This window comes from Rhinichthys klamathensis, unplaced genomic scaffold (assembly GCF_029890125.1).
Source record: "Rhinichthys klamathensis goyatoka isolate OS25496 unplaced genomic scaffold, OSU_Roscu_1.1 h1tg000169l_1, whole genome shotgun sequence".
NCBI classification, from domain to species: Eukaryota; Metazoa; Chordata; class Actinopteri; order Cypriniformes; family Leuciscidae; genus Rhinichthys; species Rhinichthys klamathensis.
In genome coordinates, this window is record NW_026606700.1 from 1407970 (window position 1) to 1420191 (window position 12222).

Genomic DNA, 12222 nt, shown 5'->3' on the forward strand with positions numbered 1-12222 from the left:
CCAACAAAAGGTGGGAGACGACAAAACGGCCAGTCTGGTTCCCTGTGTTTTCTCTCTCTCTTTCTGTAAACAGGCTTGTGTGATTTGTCAGGAGACTAAGGGGCCCTGTAAATGTGAAAGAAGCTGAAGAATGAACTTTGTTACCCTCAATACACAGTTTCGGGCCAATTCCCACCGAAAATTACCCTTGCCTGTGAAAAACCTGAATTCAGTTTCCATTCAAGTGCTGCAAACAATTAATTCCAAATTCTTAGGTATTGAGTTTATGAATTATTAAAGAAATATGTATAGGGGTGGCATCCAGAGGTGGTTTGTTTTTAAGTCATCTTCATTCTTCAGGTTATGTAACAGAGCTATAATATGAAGGATTATTGCAGAATTTAAGACATTTATGACACATTCTCCCAAGTAGCAAGTAGGTGGATAAATGTAGTGGTACAGGATGGGCGTTTTATGCTAGTTTCTTGGTATCTCTATTTTAAAATTCAGGTTTACAAACTGGGGTCCAGAGACCAAGAGGGGGAAAAGTTCAGCGGAAAAATACTTTAAAAGAAAGAATAAATACAATTTTCTAAAATTTTACAGATGCTCTTTTGCATGAGAAGATTCCTTAAAAAAAATCTCCATTTGTGTTCCATGGAAACATGACAGCATACAGATTTGGAACAACATGAGGGTGGCTAAAATTATTCTTCTAAAGGAAGTGAGTAAGAGGGTTTTAAAACATCAAAAGAGAACATTGCCCACTTATCCTGTAAACTTGGCATTGATGCCTCAGACATCATGTGACAAATGACTATTGAAAATTCCCAGGCCAAAACGATGCCTATGTCCAGTTAGTCTTAAAATAAAGAAACAACGTGGTTGTTTCAGGCCCAATGATTGAAGATATGGGTTATGTTTAGTGTTTACCCAAAACAGTGGAGACTAGTGGCACCACAGATATTCAACATGGATTTAAACCTGGGCTAATTGCTTCTGATAAGGCCACCAAAGCGATGCCAGAAGACAAAGGAGAGCTTCAGAGTACAGCTATTTGGGACCTCCATCATGTAGGGGTTTGGTTGAGAAGAAGATCACAGGACGTTCCGCCAGTTTGTTCCAGGCCAAGGACCACAGAACTTGTTTGTGCGAGTCGTGCTCCATAAATATTGGCTGTGTGAAAATAAAATTGGTTGTAACCCAAGGTTTGATGGTCCAATTAGTCGATTCCAGCAGAAAAATAAGCTACGGACCCTTGGTTATGATAACATTGACCTCAAAACTAAATTAATCTTTGTTGTATGATATAGACAGACATTTGCACCCAGCTGTTGGTCTTTCAGAGAGTGCCAAGGGCCGAAGAGAGAGCCAAGAGCAAGCTTTACATGCTACAAAGATCTGATTGTCTGCAGATATTCACTCTCAGACCAAACATAGCTAAGAGCTTGTGTTTAAGCAGGATACTGTGAAACGTTTTAAAGATTTTTGTTCTGATCAGAGCAGGGATGACAGAACATAATCTGTATAAAACTCAAACTCTAATGTCAGGAAAAGGGGCCAGAAGCAACTATCAAACTTTTAAAACATCCAATACATGCAAAGTATCTCTACAAAGGAACTATAACAAGACATAAATTATAAACTTTACCACCCTAAGAATGGCAGAGAAACAGAGAGAGTTATCAGTTCGTGATCAGCATTTATTCTGCTAAAAATGGGTCAGTGGCAATGAGAGCACAAACTGGTTCTCTCACCAGAGACACATGTAAGCGAAACATTACTTACACATGCCAATAAACATCGGAAAGCACTGGAATGACATACTAAATGCTGGGGGTCAAAGGTTCAAACAAATTGTTTCCTGACCTACTCTTTCCCACGACTATGTTCTGAGCGTGTGTTTATGTCTAGAGCTCCTCTGGCACATTGGCAGCGACAGCAGTCTTGGCACGCAGACATAATGACCTGGCAGAGTCTCACCTGACTGAACTCCAGGTATCCTAGATTACCAGCTCTCAGCAATCTGTGAAGTCTACATTCATCCGGATACATTTGAAAATGCCATTTTAGTTTCAAAACCCTCTCCATCCACACTAGCATTTTCAAGCCTTTTGCAAAAGTTTCTTAAGATAAGTTAAATCATCTAACTGCGCATGTGTAAAACATTAAAAGCTCACTGAAATGATACTGGGAGACCAGACATAATGAAGTTCTCACGCTATTCTTCTTCGGGCACGATCACTTTATTAGCAAAAATCTCACCACTTGCTGGTATGTTTAAGTCACACTCAATCGCTACTCTATGTATGGTCTAAAATGAAATTGCCTTCATGTTTTGCCACAGCAATTGCGAGCAAATTTTCTATCATCTTCGCAGGAATTAAAAATGAAGATTGTACAAAGTAAAGTATTTTTGGCAACACTGAAAGTGAATAGCACATAGCAGGCACATACCTGTATCTTTCAGTACAATATGCATCACATGATTAAATATACATCATTGTTTTCAAATACCTGTGTTTTCACAGTCCACACTACAATGCGAAAAAGGGAGCGTCTAAAAGAAAACTCAGTTTTCACAGGACAAAAATGCAGTCTCAGTGTGGACGGTTTTCTCTGTTTCAAATGTATCCGGATTAGCATAGACATAGCCTGAATCGTGCCACTAATGTAAAACACCAGTAAACCGTATTGGAAAAACACCTATACACCTCAAATTACATTTGCATAAGATCTCATTTAAAGTACTGAGCAATAAAAGGAAATAGTTTAAGAAGCAGCTTGCTAATGGTTAGTAAATTAATGCAATTTCAAGCTTCTCAAATTCTTTAAAAAATTAAATGAAAATTGTGTTATTTACTCACCCTCATGTCATTCCAAAATTGTAAAAAATAAAATAAATAAAAAGTAATTTTTTAGTGGAAAATATTATCATAATTAAACAGTTTGATTTATTCCAACAATATATTATATTGCAGTGGTCTCAAACTCGCGGCCCGCGGGCCGGTGATATTTTGTGGCCCCCTACTTGACATTAAATTTTAATGTTAGTGCGGCCCGTCGTTGCGTGTGCCGCGTTTTTATTTTTTTTATTTTTTTTTATCCCTTATGGGCTACCATATATAGTCACGTGACAGCTTACGGTGGGTTTGTTGTCAATAGTTGTCATAGACAACCGCGAAGTACAAACATACTGCGCCTGGAAAAAATGAGCGCTTCGCTTCAATTATGAGCGCGCTTACCGCGCGCCTACATTTGAAATAATGAACTTGAGCGCGCAAAATATGTGAGCGCGATATGTGAACGGCCCCTTGGCGAGCTACCACCAATCAGGCCACGAGCTACTGGTAGCTCGCGAGCGACGTGTTAGAGAGAGACCCTGCTCTAAAACAATGTGAGAATAATCACTTTGAGCTTGTAATATGTGTCCAACAGGTTGATGAGAAGGTTTGCTTTAATTTGTGCAGTCAGTAATTTGAGACACTATAGAAAGAATTCAATAAGACGGGCAGACATGACTGCAAATATTTGTATTTCAAAAGCAATAATTGTTTTTCTAAGTATAATAAAAGGAAATGTGCCTTCCAAAAAAAACATTCAATATCATTAATGTGTTGTATAAAGAAAATAAAAAGGACATAAGCAAATATAAATATCACAAATATGTGTTATAGACAAAGAAAGTTTGTAAAATGAACTTCAACTGTCAGAAGGACAGCTCATTAAGAACCAATCATGTACAGAAAGGAATGTTCAAATTCAGAGGAACAGTTCAGAAGAAACGTTAATAATAAATATTGAGAAGATTGGATCAGTTGTGCTCCTTTTTTGGAATACTTGAATACTATTTTTTGTGGAATACTTGATGCGGCCCAGTCTGACCCAGACTCTACCTCCAGCGGCCCCCAGTTAAGTTGAGTTTGAGACCCCTGTTATATTGGTTTAGAAGAATTGACAACAAAAGTGCTTGACAGCCATGGTCACTATTAACCGTTTAAAGATTCATTAAAGGTCACCTTTTGTATTCCACAGAAGAAGAAAAAAGCACACAGGTTTGGATGGACATGCAGCTGAGTAAATACTGGTAGATTTTTCATTTTTGGGGGTTATTTTAAGGTTAGATAATACAAATTACATGTGCTTCCTTGAGAGAGCATATTTTGAATGCACAATTGTCTGATTTTAGCACTCAAATTCTGCACCTAACAGGACTAATGTGGTTGTTTTATAGCTATTTGTAAAAACACACAGACGGTTGTAAAAACACACAGACGGTTGTCAAAAGCCTGACCAATCAAAAACAGAAAGAATAACCTTCAACTGAACTATCTTGACAGGAGCCACATACATCTGCCTTTGTCTTGAGTCACTGCAGCAGAGGTTGAAGACAGAAGTTGCTTTTTAAGCTGATGTATAACAAGCTTTTCAGTCAGATCCTGACATGACTGTCACAAGATAAGTGCATGATCTTAGATCAGGTGCAAAGGGCAAATTCGGTCTGCAGATTTACTCAAGATCTATATACATTTTAAACTATGACTCTTAATTACTGTATAAAATCTTATGTGCATTTACATTCTCAAATGATTATGCATCATAGCCACAATGTGTAAGTTCATGTAAATGACTTAAGGTGTTCTTTTATCAAGGAAATCTGTTTATTGAGAAAAATCTGACCATTTAAAAAATCTCATGTAAATGCATCTTTTATGCATCTGGATCTTAATGAGAAAACCTTTTATAGTTATGGATATTTTATTATACACATACTGTTCAAAGGTTTGAAGTCAGAAATACTTTTTTGAAAGAAATTGTTCCGTTTTATTCAGCAAAGAGGATGCATCATTGATTAAAGTGACAGTAAAGACATTTTAAAAAGAGATGCATGAAATCTATCACTTTTAAATTATATATATATATATATATATATATATATATATATATATATATATATATATATATATATATATATATATAAATCAGCATATTAAATGATTTCTGAAGGATCATGTTTTTTCAAAAAATTACATTTTAAAATATATAATATTTTCATAGAAAGGATCATAGAAAAAGAAAGTCTTTTCATTTACTTACTTGCTGGTTGACATTGGCTAATTCAATTCATTTTTGAAACCCAAAACACAACAACACACAAAACCCATGAACTAAACAATTACTATACAAGCCTTGCGAACACAGGTCTAACCAGTTTCCTCTACAAAAGACTGAATCACCACATCGAAGCCCTGTTAACAATTCTTTTAACAGTACATACAGAGTGCAGTCCATGCGCTCCATATGGTCGTACAGTTGTGTACAACTTACAAAACACTGTGCAGCAACTACCCTGAAATCATCATACAGGCTTCAAACAAATAACTTTAGGAGATGTAAAAAACACAAGGAAACTGTTTTAATAATAGCAAGGGTTTAAATGTCAGTTTCCTGTACTCAGTTGAGCATTGTGTGATTAAGTTTCAATCAGGCTCTTTGTCCTTCCTTACATTGATTAAAGTACACACAACCCCTCACAGCTCAAGTCGATCCGCAGGATCCACGTTCATATCGCTTTTTGCACTAATAAAAGCACTGGACAGCAAAAATGTCACACAAATATCCTCCATGATACTCAGAACTAACAAGTTGTCTTATGCGTAAGGCGTTTTCTTATTATGTGTTACAATTGGGCAATTCTGAAAGGTGTAAACTGATCACACCCAAGGCGTCACGCCACTACTTCTGAATCAAAATCAACACTTGACAAATAATGAATGACATTAAAAATATTAATTGAGTTTTAATGTCTCTAAATAGAGCACACGTGGATCTAACGCAGAGTGCATTTGAGGAGAACCATGATGAAAAGTGCACAAGCATTTAAGGGATTGAATGGCATTTCATTCATCAGAGCCAAGGCTAAGGATGGAAAAACGTCCACTTTTTATGACTAAAAAGACATACCATTTCACAAGCAGACAACTTGATTATTCAGCATGTTCCGTGTACAAAGGGATTTGCCACAGGATTACAGATGAATGCAATCTACAAAAGACCATTTCTAATGAAGAGGATATGCCATATTTCACAACATAAGGGATTTACGGTGTGAGAAATTAGGACAGCCAATTCAAGCCATATTTAGGGCAAACAGACAGTATCGGATGTCCAACACCAAACATCCAGCCACACGTAAAAGCTCTGGAATATGTTCAATCTAACAAGTCCAATGTCCATTGGACAGTATAATTAGTCAATCTGCTAGTAATTCATTTATTTATCAAAGCTTACAGCACTCATGTTTATGATCTTGTTAAAAACAACACATTACACACCATTCAATGCTACAGTTCTCGCATTCTTGAACGACTTGCTTGAAAGTCTTTGGCATTTCTTTATTGATGTCTTAATTTCACAACTGCCCTTGTTTGTAAGAATAAATGAGTTATGAAAGTCACAAAAAGAAACTGGATTTTCCAGCATAACATGGTAGTTGTGTTTTGAAACAGTATTTGGATTCTAGCTGCTCTTTAGATTATTGAAGCAAGCAGACCTTCTCGCAGCAGTTACCAGCTGGTCATAAGATCTTAAGGTGGTCAAACTGTTTTTTGGACGCATTAATTATCAGCCAGCAAATGATCAGCTTGGACCAGTTCGAAACCAGCTACTTTGCAACCAACAGGTCAGGAAAGGAACCCAGAGAATATTCAAATAAAAAACAGAATCTCTATCAAAACCTGTTAATTACTCAGTTAACTTTATTGTAAAGGCTACAATAAACCAATACACTAGTATGAGCCAAGTTACAAGAACACCTAAACCTAAATTCACTCACTTACTCACACACAAACACAGCGACAACAAAACCAGTTATTAATCTGGATGATCAATCACAAATAAGCAATCCCGTGCATAGTAAGTAAAGTTGTAACTAAAACATCGCTTAAACCACCGTTTAAACCTATTATCCTAAAAAAAAAACCTGATGATATATGTGATCTTTCTAGCAATGCCTCACACATCCTCTGCTTTTTGTCCAGTAGCCCAATCTGAAGGGCAACACCCCTGTAACAGACCCACACACACTCGACGGGCTTTATTGTCTCCCAATAGTTCAGCTTATCCCGAAACGATGCATTTTTTTATTATTATTTAACAGGCCAGTGTGCCATTGGAACATGGCAGACTTGAAGCCCAGACAATAAAATGTGGCATCAAACTGCAAACGTGGTGCCAATGGTCAATCCGTAAGCCTAAACACATTAGAAGATTCATTTCAAGCTATTCTTTAACAGCACATCATCTTCAGCATTCTCTGTCACCAATAAGCAACAATGGAAACAGATCCTGGAGACTGCTGGAAGAAACTGTTGTTTAGGCTATATTAAATTCACTCACTTACTCACACACAAACACAATACATATGATATATTATCTCTGTTATACGCGAGAAAAAAACGAGTTAAGGGTGATCCTCTCCCCAGCTCTTAGTCATCGAAACTGGGTGTGAAACCTTTACATTAGGTTTGATTTGGAATGTCAATAGAATTATATGAAACGTCACGCGTGATACATTTAAAACTTGGTACATTCGAAAAGCGAAATGTTACAATGTATCAAACTCTCGCATTATTTCTGGCGGTAAAGGTGTACTGACACGGTAAACCCAACAGGACAGACCGAGAATACAGACAGCTTGACTAGGACACCTTTCCTGAAGTCATGCCAAAACCCGAGTTGTTTTGTGAGTGAACAAAAGGCCACAAGGAACGGGCAATGGGGAAAAGTGCGCTTACCCAAAGATCCGTTCCCCAGCTCATAGCGAAAAACTCCAAGAACTAACGTCTCCTCTGCATAAAACTCCAGGGTTGCTTGTTCTTCCCTCTCTTTGCCGTCGTGTAACTCTCTATACTCCAGTGAAGCCAGCAGCGACAACCTCACGGCTCAGGGTTTTCCCATTTCCGACTAACAATGCGCCTCTGCCGCGGGGAAATGGAGGGATGTGATTGTCCAATAGCGCCTCTTACCCGTCAGAGCTTGCAAGTGGAGAGGTGGAGTAACTACACACAACTACTGGAGCACTGGAAAACCGATTCTGCCATTTAGATTTTAAATCACTCACTGTAAAGAGTTTGATAAGAATGTGATAAGACATTTTATTGTATTGTTACATTCATTTAATATATCAAATATTTAATATGACAGAAAAGTCCATAATGTCCTGTTGAAGATACAACTTGACAAATGTCAGTCGAGGTACAGTGGGTTGCTTCAAGTCTTAAAGGGATAGTTCACCCAAAAAAAAGAAAATTCTGTCAGTAATTACTCACCCTCATGTTGTTCCAACCCCGTAAGACTTTCGTTCATCTTCGGTACACAAATTAAGTTTTTGATTAAATCTGAGAGCTGTCTCTCACTCCTCCATAGGCTTCTATTGTAATTGAAACCTGCCGGCCCAGAAAGTTAGTAAAAACATCAATTGACTACAGTGGCTCAACCAATTTTTATCAAGCGACAATAATACTTTTTGTGCGCAAAAAACAAACAAAAATAACGACTTTATTCAACTATTCGTTTTCTTATGTAGGCCTCTGAGTGAGTTCACATAGTGGAACAACGCAGCGCTACATCAGAACGTAGGCTCACTATTGGCCAGCATCACACTCATGACCAGCGTCGGCCAATAGTGAGCCTACGGTACCTGATGGAGTTAATATTGTGCCATAATTAAACAAACAAATCCAGCATTTTGCAAACAAACTCGATCTGCTTTGCAAAGGAAAACTCGACTCACAAACAAACAGAAAGCAGTGTGCAAGTACAAAGGTTACATTGACTCTTTACATTAAAAAGTAGGCTATAATTTTCACGCCATCAGGATTTTAGAAAGAGAAATAAAATGCTGTCAATTAGCAGATGATACAACAATATTTGTTCGAAATTCATTTCGAAATTAAAAGTGTGATTGATTGTTTGAATAACTTTTCATTGGTCTCAGGGTTAAAATTGAATTTAAACAAATGTGAGTTGTTCCCTCTGGAAAATAGATAATTTCTTGATATTAATGGCATCCCTGTAAAAAATGTTATTACCTATTTATAGGAATCAAAATATGTAAAGACGAAAAGGAAAGGGGGCAGCTTAATTTTCAATCTGTAGTTAAAAAAAGTTAAAAATAGATTTAGTTTATGGTTAATGAGAGACTTGTCAATTAATGGTAGAATGATTTTATCAAAAACTGAATGTTTATCTCGTCTGCTCTATCCTGCTATTTCACTAAAAGTCCCGAATAACATCATTAAAGAAGTCAATAAAAAAAAAATTTAAATTTCATTTGGAGAAATAGATTTCATTACATTAAAAAAAGGTACATTAACTAATTCGGTTGTTAATGGAGGTTTAAATGTGCTTGACTTCAGCACTTCAAATACAATAAAAAAAAATAGATGGATCAAGCTTTCAATACAAAAATAAAATTTGGTATTTAATTCCTAATCAAATTTTTTGAAAAGATGGGTGGGGTTGCCTTTCTGTTGCAATGCGACTTTGAAATCAGTAAGATTCCCGTTAGAATAAGTTAATTTTCACAGGCAGGTGCTACTCTCGTGGATTCTTATCTATAAACATATTTTTTTCTCCAAACAAATGTATAATTTGGAATAACAGGTATATAACATTTAAGCATAAAACTTTGTTTTTTCAAAAATGGGTTGATAATGGCATTTTGTCAAACAGTTATTTATTGAAAATGGCCACCTGTATAGAATTTCTTCAAAGGTATAATATTCCAATAATCCCAAAATAATATTGTATAGTGTTCGATGCTATACCATCCGGTTTAAAATGTCTGTTTAAAGGAATTGTGAATAAGGAGACTGTGAGTCTCAGATCTGATGTTGCAATTAAAGGAGTTACTACTGATAGAAGATGGAATAATTACTTTATTAGGAAGTTACTAACTGAATACAGCCCAATATCTTCTAAAACATACTGGCATTCTAAAGTTGAGTGCATTGACTGGAAATATGCATGGTTGCTGCCTAAAAAATATTGCATAACAAATAAGGTGAGAGAAGTACATTTTAAAATACTTCATCTGTTAAAACTCTTTTTCTTATAGGTTTCGTACTGATGTAGATGTTAAATGTGATTTATGTGGGACTGAGAAAGAAAATGTTGTCCACTTATTTTTTAATTGCATTTATAGCAAAATGTTTTGGGTGGATTTGGAATGTTTTCTTTTTAAATGCTTGGATGAAAGTTTATTTTTCTGAAAAAGATGTCTTTTTTTATTTCAATAGACAAAGGTTACCACCAAATGTGGCCTTTATTGTTAATCTCTGTTTACTTATGGGGAAATACCATATACATAAACAAAAATGGGCTAAAGGAAACCCCAACTTTTTGTTATTTCAGATAGAAATGAAAAATTATAGAGTTACTACTTGGGTTGAAAAACAGTAAAGCAAAACGTACTAGGTCTTTATGTGAAGCTTTTATGCTATTTATATGATGATCTCATACCTGTTCCTTTTCTTTTTATATTATTTTTATTAAAACAATTTTTTTTTACTTGTGTTATTCATTTTAGTTACACTATATTTTCTTTTCCTATTTGCTGTAATGTAGCCTATAATTATTTAAAAAATAATGTTGTATTATTCTTGTATAATATTTATTGTCATGTTTATTATTTGTATCTGACTGGCATTCAATAAAAATAAATAAATAAATAAATAAAAAGGAGTTTAGGTGTGACATCAGTTGCGAACAGCCAATCACATTGAGAAAGAGTGAAACTGCGTTTCATTTCTCGCGCGAGAAGCAGAAGATTGATAAATATTAAGATTTTAAACATATTTACACAGCAAGAAGAAAATAGCTGTCTATGAAAGAGGACAAAAAGAAAAAGTCTTGCTATGCTATATCAGTGCAAGTAAAAGTTGTGAAGTTAATTTATACAGTTGATAAAGGTATAGAGAGAATAGAACATTTAAGCTCACGTGTAGTCATTTTATAGCTTATCTAAAGCGTATTTATATTACCTTCATATGTTTATTCATTTAAACTGTGCGTAATAATAATTGATAAACTAAAATTGTACATGTGTGATCGATTAAGGGTATATCTAATATCTAAAAATCATACAAAATTATTATTCTAAATAAGCGTTAGTAAAAGCCAGATGATTTTGTCTTTAAAAATCATTTGCTATATAGTGACCTTTAATTTGGAGTAGAAACAGGTGGAGTGACTTTATCCTTTGCTCACAGCTGATTGGTCCAAATTCGGTTTGCAACCTTACCTGGAACATAACCTGCCCTGGACCGGGTTAGCCATTACTATGGCGATGAACACTGCTAAAAGCCAAACCCCTTTCATAGTGCCTAAAAGTAAACCCAGGGTTGGCGCAAACTAAACTGAAACATACCTGGCTAGCCACCTAAACCGGCTTCTGGTATAGGAGCCCGTTCTCATCCCAAGGCGTAATATACTGACTCTTTTGCCAAAGCGTCTATATCCAACGCACATGGCACCCTTTAGCGTCATATGAGGCGCATATATATGGCGCCTCCTAGTGGTCTAACCCTAACACTACCCCAGACCTAAACCTACCCAAAACCGAAGCGTGTTATATTGACGCTAAAGGGTGCCATATGCGTTGGATATAGACGCTTTGGCAAAAGAGTCAAAATATTACGCTTTGGGATGAGAATGCGTTGGGTATAGGCCCCAGTTGTGGAATCTCAAGCATGTTCGCTTGTCGTGCGAGAACCAATGAGATTCATTCTCGTGTGTTTTGCAGCACGGTTGAGCTTCTGTTTTATGTTCGCTGGTCAATGTTTATATGTGAATAAAAGCCTAAAGTAAATCTGTTCATAAAGCGATCCGAGTCTCTTCAGAAAATTTGGACTAAATCGCTTAGGGTAACTAAAAACTTGGGTAATTGACAAATAACATGTAGCCCACACGATCTTTTTCTGCATGTACGCTGTGTTTTCTGGATGAAATGTTTTGTTTTATGAAATGTTTTAAACAGTCTCAGATGACGCATAGCATGTCACAGTACTTATTAATAAAAAATGATAATACAAACTCCCAAACCAATGTTTCAACAGTTTCTTTATTCATTATTTACATCAAGTGTAACACTGAGGAAGGACTTCACAGTAATATACTATTAAAAGTGAGCTTTAAATTAGAATCACACAAAATATACTTTTTACAAAACAGAAAAAAATA

At 36.0% G+C, this 12222-nt stretch overlaps 1 protein-coding gene across 3 annotated transcripts in view; it reads right to left on the reverse strand.

Moving 5' to 3' along the window:
* fnbp1l (formin binding protein 1-like) overlaps positions 1 to 7950 on the reverse strand; it is a 59092-nt gene extending 51142 nt beyond the window's left edge. Inside the window, exon 1 of one of the 3 annotated variants that reach the window (XM_056259610.1) lies at positions 7776 to 7949. In XM_056259610.1, coding sequence (XP_056115585.1) covers positions 7776 to 7799 — 24 coding nt within the window. In that variant the 5' untranslated portion in view covers positions 7800 to 7949. Of the gene's footprint in view, positions 1 to 7775 lie in introns of all 3 variants that reach the window. The other 2 variants (XM_056259609.1, XM_056259611.1) reach the window with 2 other exon arrangements.
* Positions 7951 to 12222: the final 4272 nt, after the last annotated feature.